Raw genomic sequence first — 20,686 nt, forward strand, 5'->3', positions numbered from 1 at the left:
GACAGGCAATAAATGCTGGCTCAGCCAGGAACACAGTCATGCCATGAGTGTATGTTTTTCCTGAAAAGAATTTGTGGCAAGTTTACTTTATTGAACCCTGATATGTAAAATCCAGCTGGACAAACCAGTTATGAAAGCAAATTAGTTCAATCTTAAGCCTCGACAGCATTGTGCTTATCCTCATCAGACATTGGATTCATCAGATAAATCTGCACCAAACATTTACAGATGCAATTTCAAACAGCTTGTAGGGAGTGTACAAATTGATTGAAAAAGCTTCACTGGGTCTGTGAAGTGAAAAAGACTGCTGAAGACAAAGGTCTGAAACAGGAAGTTATAATACGGAACAGACAGATGCCAATCCAATACAGCGTTTCTGTTTTCACAAAGGGAGTACACAAATAATCTCTCAAAAATGTCAGGGAACAGAGTCTAATGAGAGGGAGGAACTGAAGGAAATAGTATTAGGGAAATTGATGAGATTAAAGGCTGATAAATTCTCAGAGTCTGATAATCTACATCCCAGAGTACTTAAGGAAATGGTCCTAGAAATAGTTGATGCATTGTCCATCTCAGAATCATAGAATCCATACAGAATGGAAAGTGGCCACTCAGCCCATCGAGTCCGCAGTGACCCTCTAAAGCACATTCCACCTAGCCCCAGCCCCACATGTTAATATGTTAATCCACCTAACCTGCGCATCTTTGGACTGTGGGAGGAAACTGAAGCACCCGGAGAAAACTCACACAGACACAGGGAGAACATGCAAACTCTGTAGAGACTATGGCCCGAGGTTGGAATCAAATCTGGGTTCCTGGTACTGTGAGGCAGCAGTGCTAACCACTGAGCCACCATGCTGCCCCTCTACGTGCTGTTAGTTTTTAAGGTTCTATAGATTCGGGAACAGTTCCTGAGGGTCAGAGGGTTAATAATGTAATCCCATTAATAGAGAGAAAACAGGGAATAACAGACCAGTTCGTCTAACATGGTAGTGGGAAATTCTACAGTTCATTATGAAAGATTTAACAGCAAGGAACTTGCAAAACATCGACAGGGTCAGGCAATGTCAGCATGGATTTATGAAGGGAAAATCATGCTTGACAAATCTACTGTAATTTTTCAAAAATGTAACTAATAGAGTTGATAAGGAGAAGCCAATGAATGTGGCATACTTGGACTTCCATAAGGTGTTTGATATGTTTCTGAATAAGATATTAGCATATGGCATTAAAGCACATGTGAGTGGGGTGGTGTACTGACATGGTTCAAGAACTCGTTGGCAGACAAGAAACAAAGATAGGAACGAACAGGTCTTTTTCAAAGTGACAGGCAGTGACTAGTGTGGTTCTGCAGGGATCAGTGCTTGGACCCCAGCTATTCATAATATAAATTAATGATTTAGATTAAGGAACTAAATGTACTATCTCCAATTTTGCAGATGATACAAAGCTGGGTAGAAGAGTTAGCTGTGAGAAGGACGCAGAGATGATTCAGTAATATTTGGATAAGTGAATGGGCAAATGCATGGCAGATGAAATATACTAAGAACGAACATGAGGTTTTCCACTTTGGTAGCAAAAACGTGAAGGCAGATTATCTGAATGGTGACAGATTGGGAAAGGGAAGGTACAACGAGATTTAGCTGCCTTTATGCACCTTGCTGAAAGTAAGAATGCAGGTGCAGGAGACATCCACAACTGAACACAATACTCCAGCTGAGGTCTAACAAGTGTCTTGTACAAATTCAACATCACTTCCTTGCTAGTGTACACTATGGCTCACTTAACAAAGCAGAGAGGATTGTATGCTTTACTTACTGCTCTTTCCACCTGCCCTGCCACCTTTGATGATCTATACACAGAGACACCAGTTATCTCCATGCCAGCACCCTCTTTATAAGTATACTCCCTATTTAATGTTGTCTTATTGTTTTTCTGATCGAAGTGCATTACCTCAAATGTCTCTGTGTTGAATGTGCATTTATATGCCACCTACATGCGTACTCCACCAATTTGTCAATTTCCCTTTGGAGATCCACACTGTCCTCCACACAAATTTGGTGGCATCTGCAAATTTAGAAATTGCCCTCTGTACACCAAGATCCAGTCAATATATATATTCAGAAAAGCAAGGGATCCAAAACCAACCCCCTTGGGATCTCCACTACAAACCTTCCTCTAGCTCGAAAAATATCTATTGACCCTTACTCTCTGTTTTTTATCCAATCAGCCAATTTTGTAACCATGTTGCTGCTGTCCCTTTTATACTATGTCCAACTACTTTCCTCAAATTTTTTGAGAGACACTGCTTAAAATACCTTTTTGGAAGTGTACAGCAAAAGCTTCACCTGAATCAACTCTTTCTATTACTTCTTCAAAATACTTCAAGTTAGTTAAACATGTTTTGCCCTTTAGAAATCCATGCTGATTCTTCCTATTCAACACATCTTTTTCGAAGCGATTATTTAATTCTCTCTCAAATAACTGTTTTCAAAAACATTTCTCCATTATTAATGTTACATTAACTTGTTGGTTATGGGTAGGTCATTTCAAAATTTATTCACCCAGGGACCGCTCAGGTTGCAGCATTCTCTGTCACAGAATGTGGTTAGGCCAAAACATTAAATGCTTTCAAGTTATATATAGATCTTAGGGATTAAAAGGCACGCAGAAAGCAGGAACAGAATACTGAGATGGATGAGCAACCACAATCATATCGAACAGTGAAGTTGGTTCAAATGACCTAATTTTGCTCCTATTTTCTATGTTTTTATGTTTCAAACAAATAGTTACAACAGCAACAGCAAGCAAACATTGAAATTCTGCCAAGACAGGAAGGCATTTTGGTGCTCTGTTATGACCAAATTCCAATTTCATCATTTCCAATTTTGTAATGTTCAGTCAAGAAGCCTTTTGCTTTTATGTTAAAAACTTCTGTAAGGGAAGACCTAAAGCCACATGGTGGGTTTCATATTATAGTAGCGTCCAAGTTTTATGCTTAAATATTGCACATTCCAATACTGGAACTTCAAACATGTTTCTGAGGATCTGACAGAACAACTGCCCTGAAAGATATACAGCACCTAAAAAGAGAATGAATATTGATAGATCACGTGAGAAAGAAAAGATTATATATAACCTTTTGTACTGTACCAGGGAGGATAGAGGCAACGAGAAATACACCATTTTAAGTACACGCACTCCCTTTTAACTTGTTCACAGTCAGAAAGTTTTACGAGGACAAAAGTTGTATACTCCTGGATGTGAACTCATTAATTCAAGAAAATACTGCAGATGCTGGAAAACTGAAAAGCAAAACAGAAAATGCTACAAATGTGCAGCAGATCTAAGCATGCCTGTGGCAAGAGAGTTAACTTTTCAGGTCAATGACCTAGTCTAACAAAGAGTCAATGATCTGAAATGCTAACAGTTTCTCTCTGTACAAACGCTGCTAGTCTAGAGTACTTCTAGTATTTTTGATTTTTACTAAATTATTACTAAACATTGCCATCAATTCTCAGAGTACTGACAGATCCAAAGATCTGGGAGCAGACAGCATTAGAGGCTGAGCACTGAGCATACATCGTGGAATGTGCATAAGGGAGTGAGGGTTCAAAAAACAGGCTTGCAAAAATCTGAACAATGACACCAATACTCTAATTTATTCTCTATACAGCCTTCTGTTAATGTCAATGGCACTCGGTCACAGAGAGACTAAGCTTTTAAACTGATGTAGGCAAAGTGTAGTCTAGTATTTTTGAATCTTTAACCTTTTGCAATTGTACATGAACGGATGTTGCAGTGATTGCCTCAAGAGATACTCACTATTTTATGCTTTTTAACTACAGACGAATAAATCAATAATTGAAATCCATCTGTGTCTCATCTAGTGTTATGCTAGTCCAGCTGTGGAGAAATTGAACAAGTATATACAGTGGTGTAATATTTGTGGTACACTGGTATTGTCCCTACCAGAATCAGGACACCCAGATTCAAGATCCACCTGCTCAAGAGGTATTCATCTCCATCTCCAAAGAGGTGCATTAGAAAATTCTACATGGTGAGCAGAAGGCTTTGAGATCAAGTTCAAACCAAAACAAAATTTTATTTTATATTCTTGCACAGTAGACAAATTGCTTTTAAGTTAATCAGTCTGGCTGACATCATTAAAAGTTCCTATCTGAGGCAGACTGAATTCTCGAGAGATTTTTTCAGACCACAAAGGCTGTTTCAAGGGAAATCAAAAGGTTATGGGGAAAAGTAATAATAAGTTAGGAAAAATAAAAATTGGAATGTTGAATAGCTATGATCCTATTGAACTGCAGAGCAGGCATGAGCAGCTGTACGGCCTAATCTTGTTTCTATTTCTTTTGGTCTCAAATGCTCAGATCTGTACATGATCCTTCAGGTGAAAGCTCTCCCATTGTTTCCTGCCTTCAGCCAGTTCTCCATTTTTGCAGTCAGTGTACGATTCATGTTTTTGCTAACAGACTCTACCACATAGAAAGTTTGAGAGAGAGCTTGCTGTGAGAGTTTGAGAGAGAGCAGTCAATCTGGAGGAACCTAGTAATTCAAAATTATTTTCTAACTAGACTTGCATAATTCAGAAAAGAATCTACACCATCCGCATGGAAAGAAATGCGTGCTTGATAAACAACCTGGAATTTGCTTTCAAACAAAATCAACCACTTATGTTTAAGAACAGGCACTGAGTAACTGACTCGTGAGGTTTTCATTGAGTTCTTGCAAAAAATCAGCTAACAAATATTTTACAGGAATGCTTACTTGAAATTTAATCTCCAGTTTGTTTAAAGATCTTTTTGGGAAATGTGAATACATTTAAAATGTTCGCAGCATTAGGGACAATACACTTACGTAGCTCAGAAGTTACTTATTCATGTATGCTTCAATACTTGTCAAACTATTGTTTGTTGAAAATGTAATGGGGTTGCTGAAAACTCTCCAGTTATGCTGGAGAAAAATATTCAGGGAAGCTGAACCTCATAATAAAGAAGGTTATTACCATAAAATTCATTACCATGAATAATTTTAATGTCATGAAATGTATTTTTGTTTTAAAACCTTACTTTGAACAATAGGAATCTCAGTTACTCAGAACAAAATTAATTAAAAGAATTTTAACCAATTTAATTTGTTGATTTACATGTAATGTCATTCAGCAAAGTTTGTTTTCATTAAATCTGCAGTTTTGAGTTACTAATTTTTCAATGCTTTTAAGCTGTATTTCCTACTTTATTAATTTTTACTTGTTGTATTGTCACAGTTAAATCCATATAAACATAATGTCACCATAGTCTTACCAGACCATAGGGCTGCTCTCGCACGAGATGTGGTGGCTTAACCAGAGGGTCACCGTGCATGAACAAGGGGAGAAGTTGAGAAGGGGAGTGCTTCATGGTAACTTCAGCTGGTATGGGAACTGAATCCATGCCATTGGCACCAGTCTGCATCAAACTGGCCAACCAGCCAACTGAGCCCCATAAACAATATGAAGGGTCTACAAAAGTAGAACTCAAACAATTATTGCCTGGCAACATGACCATGACCAGAAGTTAGTGAATGGCCATATTCACTTTTCTTCAGATTTAGTCCTTATGATAGAGGCAACATTGGCCAGAATTGTACAAGTTCTGTTTAGTGTAGATCTTGCATTCATTTCACGTTTGCTCTAATGAAGAGCTAAAGTAAATATACCTCATTCTACACAATAACCTGACAAAAATTGTTTCTCAAAAAACATTTTTTGGCTTATTCACTATGTTAAGTGGCTGGTTGCGGTTGGAAAAGCAGATGAGATTTACTCAAAATTTCAATACCAATATTCCTTCTTTTAAAGTGGAATTTATATTATGGCCATGTTTTAAAGGTGGAGGGATCCAGATTACTGCTGGGACATTAACCTCACTTAGTAATAAAGTTTTAAAAATATTTTCCCCCATTTGCAAAAACATCCGCTATAGCCGGTCAAAATACTCAGTTAACTATGACCAGTCTGTGCTTCCAACATAAATTATTCCATCCTTTAATTTCAATCTGATTGGCATCCAATAGTTTGGTTTAAACAACTGCGTGCTAAACAACTATCTGAACAGGTCTCTCCATTGGATATGCTTTACAAGTTCTAATAAACTTTAAGAGTACAGGAAAAATAAAATCAAAAAATGAAAAAGTAACAGAGGAAACGCATGAAAGAGAAGAACTGACCAAACAGCTTCAAACAAACATGAACAGAATAATGGAATTCAACCTTACTGCAAAATCCTTATGATTTTAAAAAAAATTGACTTCTTCAAATCACTATTAATCAGTTGGGCTGTTCATGGAATAAACGCCCCTATTGTGAAAAAATAGTCTATCTTTTCAACTTCATGAGAAAGGACAGGGGTCTGCTGGTCACCATAAAATCAAGTTCATATGTTGTAGTTAGAATCATAGAATCCCTACACTGTGAAAGCAGGCCATTTATCCATCAAATCCACACTGACCCTCAGAAGAGTACTCCACTCTGTCCTTGTAACCTTCTATTCCTATGGCTATTTCATCTAGCCTGCATAACCCTGGACACTGTGGGTAATTGAGCATGTCCAATCCACCTAACTTGCACATCTTTGGACTGTGGGAGCACCGGAGGGAAACCATGCAGACATGAGGAAATGTCCACACAGACTGTTGAGCAAGGGTGGATTTGAACCTGGGTCCCTGACGTTATGAGGCAGCAATGCTAATCACTGAGCTAATGTGCCATTCCATGAAGACTGCCTTGCTGCATTTGAGATCAAAATCTGCTGGAGTTACGGTGGTCATCACCTTAAGAAGTTTTACATCTTAATTTTGCCATTATACCAAAGCCAAGCAGAAACAGTCACGACAGGAAGCAAACAGATTTGCACAAAGCTATAACATTAAATACTGGAAGGTGTTAAGATCCCAGACCAGACAGCCAAACGTGTTATTATCTGACTCGGGACTATTAACCTTTTTTCCTTTAAGTACACAAAGTCAGAGATCCAGGAGACTTGCAAAGCAATAAAAGCATAAAATTCCGTGGTTTTGAATATACAACATCCAACTTTACATCAGAATAGTAATCCTTATGGAAATCAGACTGTGATCAAACATGCCACAGCATACAACATGAAGCAAATATGCTCAAAACAGGTTTCTCAACAACTCTTCCCCCAAGATGCTATTGACATGGTGAGTCACCAAATCTCATTAAACTTCACAAGAGATCACAATTCTAATGTTTGCCAATCAGGCCATGAAACTCCTAAGTTGATTCATTATTGACGGTCCTAACTCTTGCTCCTATTTGATCCTTTCTTTTCCTGGATCTTGCATCAAAGAGCATTACAATCCATGAGTCAGTAAGGAAAATCCTTGGAAATTGACTTTTCCAAAAAAAGGAGTGTGGCATGCAGGCATTACAATTAACAAGAGGCAAATCATTTGTCAGGATATTTTTCTGTAAACAGAGATAATCATTATATGCCTTCTTGACCAGTACAGATCTATTACCATTGAATTCAATATTGGATATCCTGTCACATCTAATTTCACCTTATAAACAACAAATGGCTTACAGTACCTTCAAAGATTGTGTTATTCGTTTAAAATAATACTCCATATGCAGAAGCAATGCAGTTTGAAAATAAATTTACCAAGGAAACCTTAATTATACTTTGTTTTACACTTAAAGTTTAATGAAAGTTTTATAAGTAATCCCTTGAATAGATTAGCGATTGTATAGTAACAAGGTGGTTAGGTTCTAATATTACGATTAATTTCAGACGTCATGGCCCTTTTACATTGAGTTATTATTCCATTTCGGCCAGTGGCTATTATAATCTAATTGAACATTCCTCACGTATGACAAGCAATTCAACAATAAACAACTTCAAAGCAACCTCCAATCTTATGTCCACAAATATTTGTTAGTTGGTAATGATTAACAGGAATTACCCCGGCTTTTTCCATTCACTAATCAATAGCAACAGGTCTGTCAGATTCCTGTACTGGTAATCATGTTTTATAAAAATTATTCTGCTTTCTCCTTTCATCAGGTATTATATACATATATCTCTTTGTGAGGTGGCCATTTATTTCAGTTCAAATGTACAAACTCAAAACTCCCGAATCATTTACATTATATTGTTCTGGTTTCTAATAATAGATCCCTTGGAAAGCTTCCCATTCCAAATATCTCTGAATGCCACTTTATCACCCAGCAAGTGTTGGGTCTTGCAATTTTATCCATCACATTCCAAAGTAGACCTTTATTGAGTAGAAAAGGAAACCAATACATAGTGTTGCAATATGAAGTTGCACCCTCATTTAAATTGTTGTTGTAATATTGTTATTTAAATTATGAACAATTTCTTTTTGGCCAGCTTTCAAATTTATTAAGTGCATTTCAATAGGAATATTATAGAAGCAGCCTATTTATTTTAAATGTCTTTCATACTTTTCAATATCCCTGTGTGCCAGGTTCATAACGTGAACAGTAGTCCTTTCAGAAGTGAGGTGAAAAAAATGCTTCATTCAGAGTTTAGTTGTGAGAAAACTAACACATCTTGTACATTACCATCATGTAACACAGTGAGGCTTTGTTAGTCATAATTTCCATGCAGTTTTTTTTGCAGATAAAGACTTTATTTTTGAGATACAATTTTATTTTGCCTGCATTTTAGAAAAACTTTATATTGGACATGTCCTTCATAGAAGTTGGCCAGATAGCAACCTTCTCCTGAAACCTAAGCCAATCCTCTTCTTTGCAAGGCAAAAAAAAAGAAAAAGCATCTCAAAGTAATTCAGAATGGTTTAATAAAAAAAAAAATGCTGAGTCTAAGATTATACTGGAAGGGTGACCAAAAGCTTGTCTTTAAAACCGCTAAAGGAAATAGTAGGGAGACAAAATTCCAAATAGGTCTTAGGAATCTGAAGACAAGGAGGCTTTGATTGTTGGGAACATGCAAAAGAGCCAGAGGAACAAAGTGTTCCAGAGGGCAAAACGAGGGAATAGAAAAGGCATAATCACTACTCCTCAGATTTCCAATTTGCCTTGCTGAATTGCCCAATCTCTTGAAAACAGATAGAGCGAGGTGGACATCAGGAATATGAAAACTAAAAAGGCATCCATTACACTGTGGCGAAGCAAAAAGATTCTCCAACATATTATTACACAACTGTTCATTAATGATTTCATGATGTCTTCCTCATGCCATAAATTAAAACACATTTTTTATGATAAACAAATTTTGCAACATGGCTAGGCTCTTAATCATTTGGTGTCAACTTTTAAGTTACAGAAAGTAATTTTCAGGTACACCATTTATCCTTCATGTGTGAAAGCATGCTATTATCCCCTATATTACCAAACAGTAAACACCATTGAGTAGACTCTCACCCAATGGATCAAAAAACATTCAGAAATAAGTATTTGATTATGATTAAGACAAAAGTAGATAGATGATGGTGGGCTTAAATTGAACTTCATCAGACAAGGAATACTGTAAAATACCAGTAAAAACTGAGTTTGTAAAACATCTGTTTAGTTCCTAAAAAAGAAGAATTAAACACGACCAAGCCAAAGAGATTCTAAAAAATGTAAAACCTGTTCCATTACATACACTTAATACCAAATATGGATCTTTGCAGAAGGTAATTTAAACTAATGATCGAAATAAGCTAACATAAAACTTGAGGCCTGGAAACTGATTCTTCTTTTTCCATTTTAAAGACGGAAATGTTCATCACCTTTAAGATGATTCAGCTTTGTAAGCAAATCCTTTTGGTCAAAACCGTAAGTTTCAAAAGCACAGATAAAGCAAAACAAAACTATCCATATTGTTAGGTCCCTAGAGTACTCCAGCTTTATGGAGATACCACAATAAATGTAAAACAATTGAACTACTAAAAACTATTTGTCTTAGATTTTTATAAAATTCAAATCTCACAAATATCTTCTTTGATCGTTCATGATATTAAGAGTTAATGTGCTCTGCTGACCTGCAAGAAATTGAATGCCGAGGGTAGAGTGGTATGTCTTTGTCTTAAAGGTGGAAGGTGGGAGGTTTACATTCCCATCTCTTGCCATTTCAGGGATGATCTGCATCATCACCACTTATTCAAAAGTCAGTTGGAACGTTGCAACTGAAATTCTGACTACTCCTGTAGTTTAAAAAAAATACAATTCACACCAGATCTGGCCATTAAAGGATGATTTGCAGTACATTGTTTCTGGAGGTAAGGTGGTCATTGCATTGTATCTTGAGTGGCATGTGTTTGTGAGGTAGTGACTGTGTTTGTGGGCATTACTAACTACGATGTAAAAATTCTGTACAAAAGAAGGACTTTTTCCTTTGTTCAGAGACACCCTGGACACGACTTGCAAGCATGGCAAGGAGTGTTCACGGTTTCTCCAAAGCTTGTATTGTACTGTGCTTAATAAAAGTTGGTTGTTGTTCACAGAAGTTGGCATGTTGCAGTTACATAAAGTGTGTAAGGACCTCAGGGAAAAAGAACTTAACACTCTCTCAGAACTTGCCCAATCGAAGCTGGAATAATGCACTGGATGATTTTATATTTTTCTGAGTGAGGTAGGAGATCCAACATTAAACATTGAATTGCAAATAAAAATCTCAAAATCCTTCAGTAACATAGAAACTTGTGAGGATAGAGTATATGATTTTTTTTCAGAATTTTAGAATCCCTACAATGTGAAAGCAGGCTATTTGGCCCATCGAGTCACACTGCACCCCCCCCCCCACTCCCCGAAGAACATCCTATCCAGACTCTCCCCTATCTATACTTGGAACCGTGCATTTTCCATGGTTAATTCATCTAGCCTGCACATACCTAGACATTATGGGTAATTTAGCATTGTCAATCAACCTATGCACACCTTTGGTCTGTGGAAGGCAACTGGAGCACTCGGAGGAAACACATGCATACATGGAGAATGTGCAAACTCCACACACACACACACACAGTCATCCAAGGCTGGAATCGAACCGGAGTCCTTGATGCTGTGAAGCAGCAGTGCTAACTACTTAGCCACTGTGCCACCTAATTTCAGCTTTAATTCTCTACACTCAAAAACTGATTGAAGACTAAATCAACTGGCACCTCCCCTAGAACACTTGGACAGTTATTATTTGGTATTCAGGTGGTCGAGAGTTATGGCTGGACTATACAATAACAAATCAGATCAGACGCCATCTCTATACCCTCGAAGGGAATTCAGGCAGACAGGAATGTAAACCATCACTAAATAAATTATTACAGCTCATAACTCAGTTTTGAATCCAAGGCGGCTAGCATAACCAAAATTTAAAGAGATAGGATCATCGAAAGGTTCCTTTCTTCATAAATTATAGTTAACCAGAAGTGAAATGCAATTGTTGTTATTTAACACAGAAAACCTTGCATTCAGCTTGCATGTAAAAATTCATTACCCAATGAACTTAGGAGGTTAGCCATAATTTTATGTAAATTCAAAACATGCTAATTAAAGTTAACATTTCCTAAATCAAATTGAGCCTGTAATTATTTTTGTTTCGAGAATAAACATGCAGTCATGGGCATTCATTAGTAAAAGAGCTAAAATCAACTTTATCCAGAAAGAATTTTAAAAACTTTAGAAGTCTAGCAGTTGTTTTTAGTACTTTACAATTTACTATTTAGCAACTAGTTTTAATATCAAATTGGGATTATAACAATCCTGACCACCTCCAACAATTCCACATCATACCAAACTTATCACTTCACAGGGCAAATGTCAACGTATAAATGTCAAGTTGTATTTACAATAAGTTGACATTTTGGACAACAAGTCAGTGAATGCCTTGAACAGTAAACACTTGTATATATTTGCATGTTTATAATGATGTAAAACACCTCTCCTAAATGGGCTTTGTTCAAATCATCGGGGAGGTGCACTCAAGTGGGATGCAACAACGCTTCCCTTGACCCTCACCAATACGTCTTCCCTCTCCATATGACACAAGGAAGATTAATGGAAACACACTCCAAAGCATGGCCGATGGCAAGAAGAAAGCATTGGAAAAACTGAGGAGGTCTGGCAGCATCCATCAAGAGTGAAACATAGTTAACATTCCAAGTCCAGTGACCCTTCGTAGTGACGGATGCTGTCAGACCTTCTCAGTTTCTCCAGCACTTTCTGTGTGCGCTTTAGGTTTCCAGCATCCACAGTTCTTTATTCAGGATTTAGCCATATGCAAGATCAGAATTTGAGTCTTTAACCAGGCAGTGGAACATTTCAGAAATACGGCTGCTGGATAGCCTAAATTTTGATTCTGGAGGGACTATTAAATCTCTCAAAAAACAAATAAATAAAAGTCTGTGAGAGCCCTGGGGACTGTACAACCCCTCTCATAATAGATCTTCTGGAAGAAATTCTCACATATCCTCTGGTAGATAAAAAAATCTCAAATTGAGATGTCTAAACATTCATGCCTGCGTCAGCCTTGGTAAAGCAAATGATTGTTTCATTCCTGTTCTTCTTGTGTAATGTATGTCAGTATCAGAGTAAGGTTTGTGCAGCATACCAAAAAAATATAAAAGCTAATGGTATTGTTAACGAAAAGAATAAAAAGAAAAACCTTACTCTGATACTGGATGCATTCTGTTCTTCACTATACAAACTACCTCAAAAATTGAACAATTTTCTCATTAACAAAAAGAGAAATATCACAAAACTGAGCCCAAACTTGCTGACCTCACTACTTTACCCAGACCAGCATTTTGGGTGCTGACACTTCAAAACACACAGATTACAATTAAACTGACAATGAGTGCAGCAGCAACCTGCTAAAAGCTTTCAAGGATGACAAGGGTCTTCACTAATTTTGGAGCTAGAATAGGAGCATTGCAAAAGGATTAAAAAAGGTACTCAGAAGATTACATGACAAGATTTAGCAAATGGAAAACATCACCTTTAACTACATATTATCCAATAGGGAAGACAGAAAACATTTTTGTCTTAGCAATAAAAAAAAAAGCTACGTAACAGGATGTTTTCACTTATTCAAAATTTCTTTCTTTCTTTCTTTCAAGCTAATGATAACAAAGTATAATGAAGTAGTCTAGGACAAAAAAATGTCTGGGAAGCGAAATAGAAAGGTGAACACACCAAAATGGAATTTCACTATGAACATATGAAAGCATCTTCACTCATCAGCACATAGGGACTTTTTTTCTACCAATTTAGTATAAAAGAGGATAAATGTTCCTCTAGTCCAAAACACAGCAACAATATCACCACCATGTGGGAAAAGAAGAAATAACTGTGGACCAGGCAATGTATAAGCTAGCACTTAAGTTGTCATTTTAAACCAAAATATTCAGTACCTAAATAATTGAACAGAAAACTATACCTGAATAAGATAAAACCAAGTGACTCAACTGCAGCACGTCTGACATCATCATTGACATCACTCACCTAAAATAGCAAAGAAAAATCTTTAATCTGAAACAGGTCTTTAGCAATATCAAGCCTAATTTTCAAGAAAATATTATCTGAAATTGAAATGTACGTCTTCTACACAACTATTGTGCACAAAAATAATTAATTGACTCAAATATTTGTAGATATCCTAAGGATCTGAAAACAAAATGTATAAATGGAAGCTCATCCCCCAAATTCTGGTGGTAACTTCTCTGAATGTCAAAATTTAGACAGATGCCACATAATCCACATTTAACAGATGCAATTGTCCCAAACTGTAGAATATCTGGTTGTAATTACATGTATTGCAAGCAAAGTGTTATGTGAACATATTGTCATGAAAATAAGAAATGGGGATTGTTCAGCAAGAAGAATACCTGACTGGAGACCTAGAAATCTTATTTTATCCTGATTTATGTTGACTGAAAAACTAGCTTCACCTTAATATATAATGAATTTAAGTATTTCAGGGAAAAATTATATTTGTGAATTTTGAGTTTTAATGCATATTGCATAACTTCCACTTTCCACAGTTTCTGATTTTGCCATTGCGCATATGCATCAGATGAACTAAATGAACACAATTGAATGTATTAATTAAAATTCAAGGCATTTTTGCTAGAAGATCAATTGTTTTCTTCTTGTAAAGACTCTATTGGTTTAAGCAGTTCCTCTCTGAGCACATTAAATAGCAAAGCACACTAATATAGGTTATTATAATAAAGGTCAAGTTGCTTCATAAATGATCAATAGAAATTAACTCTACCAAACACTGAGTATAGGTAGCCCACAATGAACCACTGAAAACTGTGTCCAGTTCTCATTAGTGTCTTCTGTTGGAAAGCGCTATGATTGAGTTTGGTGTCAATGTTGTGTACTCCGTGCAGATTTCAAGCAAGGCTGCGCATATTGAGATGCTATATTTCAGGTATGAAATAACTCTGTCCTTCAGATGGATATAAGAGATCATATCTAAGTATTTTTAATAGTTGGGTAATTCCCCCAGTACTCTAACCGATACTTAACATCTCAGGTAATAGATTATCTGGACAATATTTCATTGCTGATTGTGGGATCTTGCTGTGGGATAACAGGCTGTATTACAACAATGACTGCACTTGAAAGGTATTCATTAGCTGTAATTCAGTCTTTAAACCATGAAAGGCACTACTGAAATGTAAATTATTTCTTCCTTTTAACTGTTCATCTGTCTAGACTTACAAGTGGAGCATGGTCAATTATAAGGTGTCGGTTCCCTTGCAATCAGATTCTAATAAGTCAGCATTTTTAAGAGGGGCAAATATGAAAAACAACAATCATCCAGATAGTAAAAGAAAATAATGTATTAAACCAATTTTTTTTTAAAACTTAATTTTTTTTTTTACTATTTTTTTCTTACAGCAACATGCAGCAGTCTTCTGATCGCTTTGTTATTCCCAGATCCACAATACGCCATTGCAACAGTGTACATTCCAGAACGTCTGAGAATGGGGTCCTGTACAGATCACAAGTGCCCGGAAAATACATTAAGCATGTAATAAAAGTAAAATGTGTATGTATATAACAGTGTCTGAACAGAAATTGTAAGACTAAACTCTTCTTGGAAATTAGTAACCTCTCGACCTTCTGAAGCATTTCCCATTCTTGTAGCCATCTGCAATTTTTCTGAGTTTTTTTCCACAAGCAAGTGCAATATGGAATCACTGAATTAAACTTCCTTTGTTCTAAGCAGCTGACCTGTTATTAGAAATATGGAAGCAGGCTATTCAGCACCTTGAGCCTCCTCCATAATTCTAGGCCATGACAGATCATTCATTTCCATGCCATTTTCCAATGCTGCCCCCATATTTCTTGATGCTGTTAGTATTAGAAGTCAATCTCAATATTCAATTAATGAGTTTTCCACAGTCCCCGAGATCGAGACTTCCAAAGATTCACCAGCTCAGTCTTAAATTGGCTTGTCCCCTATTCTGAGACTGCAATCCCTGATTCTAGAACATCTTTTCGACATCTACCCTGGCTAACCCTGAAAAAAATATTAAGGTGGAATGGGATCACCATTCTTCAAAACTTAATCTTCTTTGTTAATTCCCTATTTCATACTATCAACTGTCCTTTCCATTTGTTAAGGATCCTCATTTGTCATGATTAATCTTTTCCTTTTACACACTTATGGAAGCTTTGACAGTTGTTTTTAATAGAACATAGAACAGTTCAACACAGGAACAGGTTCTTCTGCCTGCAACGTTATGTCGAACATGTGGCCAAGTTAAACTAATCCCTTCTGCCTGCCCTTAGTCCTTATTCCTCTATTCCTTGCATATTCATGTACTTATCTAAAAGTTCTTTAAATACCTCCATTGTATCTGCCTTCACCAACATCCCTGGTAGCATGTTCCAGACTTCTACCACTCTGTGTAAAGAAACCTGCCCCACACATCTCCTTTCAACTTGTCCCCTCTCACCTTAAATGCATGCTTCCTAGTTTTAGACATTTCAACTCTGGGGAAAAAAGATTCTGACCATCAACCGTATCTATGCATCTCAATTTTATAGACTTCTGTCAGGTTTTCCTTCAGTGTCTGCCACTCCAGAGAAAACAGTCTGAGTTTTTCTAGCTTCTCCTGAAAGCTCATACACTCTAATCCAGATAGTATCCTGTCAAACCTCTTCTGCAGCCTCTCCAAAGCCTTCACATCCTTCCAGTAACTTAACAACCAGAATTGAACACAATACCCAAAATGTGGCCTAACCAAAGTCTGATAAAGGTGCAACATGGCATCCTGACTCTTGTACTCAAATCCATGAGCAATAAAGCCAAGCACTCTTTACTATCTTATCTACTTACATGGTCACTTTCAGGGAGCTATGGACTTGAAACCCATGATTGCTCAATACATCAATGCTGTTCAGGTCCTGCCACTAACTGTATACTTTTCCTTAACATTTGATCTCCCAAAGTGCAGCACCTCAAACTTACCCAGATTAAATTCCATTTGCCATTTCTCTGCCCATATGTGCAACTGGTCCGCATCCCAATGTATCCTTTGACAACCATCACTATCCACAAGTCCACTGATTTTCGTATCTTACTAACCAACCCATCTACATTTTCATCCAAGTTACATAGAGAGGAACCTCAATTATCCAAATTTCGGATTACCTGGACAAGATCGCAAGGTTCCGATGCTTGGCTAAACTGTGTTATCCAAACAAAATACTCCTTGCCCGTAATTGTTTGGATGATTGAGGTTCCTCTGTATACATTGCATCTTTCCATAATCTGCCTACATATTTGCTCCTCAATGTCTCTCAATGTGGCTGCTGGGGGGCCTAATGCATGATCCGATGGAGACTGATTCACCCATTTTATTTCTGAGCTCCAACCATATTTCCTCAGTGAATGGAGCCCTCCAGTATGCCCTCTGAGTGTATTCTCCCTGATTAGTAATGCAAACATTAATAATGTTTTTCAAGTTTATATTCATGTTCTATTCTGCATTGCTTCATGAGGTTCTTGGTCCAGTTTCTGAATTGGAAAATGTGCCCAATTATCAGGATTACTTTTTTTTCCAGCAACTTTAAAAGTCGTGGAGCAACGACAATCTTTAACTATCTTTGTTTAACATGGTTGACTGATATGTTTACCTCTTAAAGGAATGTATGTAGTAATCATTGCCTGTCTATAAACATACTTTTTAACATAGTTTCCCAATCCACGATAATCAACATGCCCTGTATAAATCCAAATGAAAGAAACTAAGATGACTCTGGCTTCAGAATTAACTATATTGCTTCAAATTTAATGGGAAATACTAATTTTAGGACTAGCCTTCCTAAAACTGTGTTTTCAACAAGATTGTTAACTAACCTCTTTTTATTATATAAAACCTTAATATAATAATCTAAAATGGCCTTTTCCCTCACTGGTTCTTCAACATATGCTGTGAACAAACCATCTTGTGCACATTGCAGAAATTTGTCTTCACAGCATTGGTACTCATTAGATTTACCCAATCTGTATATATACTGTAGTTATCCATGATTACGACAATACCCTTGTACATGCACAACTAATTTCCTAATTTAAACTGTGACCTATATTATCCCAGTGTTTGATGGCCTTTAAACAGCTGCACCAAATGTTTGCTGCCCTTTACTGTTTATTAGTTATATCTAATTCCTACGTTTTATTCATCTGATCTAAAATCCTGTCTTGCTACTGTGCTGACCTCAGCCCTTATTAACATTACCACTCTTTCTCCTTTTATTGCCCGTGCTGCCTAAATGTCATAACCCCAGCCTTGGCTCTGCTGCAGCAATGTCTCCATTGTTCCAAATATACCATACCCATTTAGTTTTACATGGGCCATCAACTTACATATCTTACTGTGAATCCTGGTATGCATTCAGATACAGTGCTTTCAATTCTGCCATCTGACTCTATTTGATGTCAGCATTTGTTTCTACTGCTTCCCATGTTTGTTTCTGCTGTGCTTTTCCAGCAACATATTTTCAGCTATCTACTTCCGGTAACCAACATTTTCCTCGTATTTGAATTCCCTCTTAGGCTCACATCTTCTGGACAAGCTAGTTTCGAGGACTGAATACCTTTTGTAGATTTCAACTAATGTATCTACAACATATGGCTTCCACAAAAATTATTTCCAAACCATACTTGTCATTAATTAACTTTACAACTGGAGAATGTATAACACTATGGAGCAATTAAATGGATTATGAGTCTGGGTGTTTTTTAATCTGATGAGCTTTGGCCCCGAAAATGCATTTACAAAGAACCTTCCTTGAGAGACTTAATGTTTGGAGTATTATTAATGATGGACTAGCTGGAATACAGTCTTTGGGAGAAATCGATTGAATGCATCAAATTGGCTTTTGCCATTACTGCTTAGGTTTTAATTATTCTTATCAGCAATTATTTAAAAGGAAAATTAATCACTCCTCTTAATACTTGGAGAAAATGCTTGATTTAATGACAACACAAAAGAAAATAAAAAGTGCTTATGAGTAATAGTTACCACTACCTACCATAAACTAATGGTCTCAAACAAAAGCACACACGTGATGACTGTAAATTGTGCTCTTCCAGAAATACTAACATACATTTAAAAAGTTGAAATATAAAAATTTTTATAAGTGCTGTAATGCAGCTCACTTCACAATAAAAAAAAGTGAAAAGCACTTTGGAAAAATGCATCAATTTACTCGTACCTTATCTCTACAGAGACTCTCAATTAAGGCATCTGCTTCCTCCATTCTGCCATACATGACCATAGCAATGCCTACAGCCAAGCCACGAAGAATCTTTTCATGCTGAGTTTCCTGTGCATAACCCACCATATCTTCAATTGCTTGGGCTGACTTTGATCCTAGCATGACAAGCCCCAGTGCTAGACCAGCTGCTTCACCTGAAGAGGACAGGAAAATCAACACAATTACATCAGGACAGAAAAATTGCTACTCTAATAAAAAAAAGAAAACATCTTTTTGTCCCTTGTCAGGTGAATTAGTTTGTCTTAAGTCCACCCAACAATGACTGACCAGCTGTTCTAAAATTAATTTGCAGAGCACATGTTTTTCAACTCAAGTCTGCTTTACACATTGTAAGGAACAGAAAGCTGTATCACGTCTCTCTTTCATACAAAAAGTAGCCGTCTTTGTAAAATGGATTACTGCCCGCATCTCTCTACCCTGCTGCCTTAGGGCATTCACAGAGACAGTAAAACATTTTTGGCAAGATGTATTTTTCCATTATGTTAGAAATTAAGTGAATAACTATATTTTGAGACCAATAAGACCATTAACTAGATATGTATGTAGCTAGATATGTATATTCTGACTAATATATGTCACTGCCACTTTAGATAAGTGTTAGAAGGAAAGCAGTCAGTGGTTATCTTTTTAGTTCATTGGGAAACAGGTAAACCATTAATTTAATGATTTCACACTGAGATGAATGCCTAGCGAAATCCAGTTAACACCATTATGTGTGCAGTATGCATCGAATTCTAATGTGCTATACAAATCGCTTGTTCTGATTTCAAATAATTCAGATGCTACACTACCAAGTTGATCTACACTATCAAGATAACAAGTTGTACATTACCATTAGACTTGTAATCTGCTTACAAAGTAAGCTAGTATTTGTAATCAAATACAAATTATCTCAAAGTGCTTAAGTTACAACAAAAATTAAGCAGACCTGCAATCTGAATAAATCTTCAAGTATACATCTAATACATTTGAAAATATCTTCTAAGCAACCTATTCAGACATGACATGACACACCTTGGGACGGAAAGTGGGTCTCCTACTCAGAGGAAGGGACCCTACCATTGTATCCCAAGACCCCCTTCCATTACATTTGTATCCCTGAGACGCCAACCTGGGTGTGATACAGCTGAGCAACAACCAGCATATTACTATGCACTAGTGTGCATGTGTACTAATCCATTCTTTATGACAACAGCTGCTAAATTGATTTTTTTAAAATTATTTCAGGAGTAGACAGATGAAAGTGGAGGAAAAGGAATTCAGATTCAAAGGACTGGAAACCAAAAGATATTTAGCAATACAACAGTATTCTGAGCATGCTACATAATTTTTGACCTTTTTTTTTAAGTATAAGATTTCTCGCTTCCATACCAGTAACAGCATCATCTTGGTACAGGTTTGTTTTGAGCAGGTCATAGACATCTTGTCGCGCAGTGCCAAGTGCAGCCAAACCAAGACCAAGGCACCCTCCATGACGCACAATCTACATGTGACCGAAAAAAAATTGTTGAAGAGATTTGATTGATATGAAAAACAGGCAAGTAAAATTAAATGAGCTGATATTATTTAGATGAGAAATCACGCAACACCAGGTTATAGTCCAATAGATTTATTTGAAATCACAAGCTTCTGTAGAGTTGCTCCTTCATTAGAAGAGGAGTCAGGCTTCACCTCTCAAAGGAGCAGATTTCCGAAAGCTCAAACTTATGTCAACAGGTCATTTAAAATAATAAAGTCAATGCTGAAAATGCAGTTTCTTTGAAGGACAGGCTCATGTCTTAAGTGAAAATCAAAAAATTAAGTTTTCTGAGGTTAGACCAATATGGCACAGCAATTTAGAAATATTAATTCATATTCTCTGCTGTGGGAAATTGAAGCTGACCTTTCATAAGATTAAAGATT

At 36.7% G+C, this 20,686-nt stretch overlaps 1 protein-coding gene across 1 annotated transcript in view; it reads right to left on the reverse strand.

Moving 5' to 3' along the window:
- psmd1 (proteasome 26S subunit, non-ATPase 1) overlaps nucleotides 1-20,686 on the reverse strand; it is a 101,170-nt gene that overhangs the window by 53,810 nt on the left and 26,674 nt on the right. Inside the window, exons 13-16 of the mRNA XM_043702385.1 lie at nucleotides 20,156-20,267; nucleotides 18,722-18,918; nucleotides 14,889-14,984; nucleotides 13,419-13,483 (exon numbers count right to left, since the gene is read on the reverse strand). Coding sequence (XP_043558320.1) covers nucleotides 13,419-13,483; nucleotides 14,889-14,984; nucleotides 18,722-18,918; nucleotides 20,156-20,267 — 470 coding nt within the window. The remainder of the gene's footprint in view (nucleotides 1-13,418; nucleotides 13,484-14,888; nucleotides 14,985-18,721; nucleotides 18,919-20,155; nucleotides 20,268-20,686) is intronic.

This window comes from Chiloscyllium plagiosum, chromosome 13 (genome assembly GCF_004010195.1).
Source record: "Chiloscyllium plagiosum isolate BGI_BamShark_2017 chromosome 13, ASM401019v2, whole genome shotgun sequence".
NCBI classification, from domain to species: Eukaryota; Metazoa; Chordata; class Chondrichthyes; order Orectolobiformes; family Hemiscylliidae; genus Chiloscyllium; species Chiloscyllium plagiosum.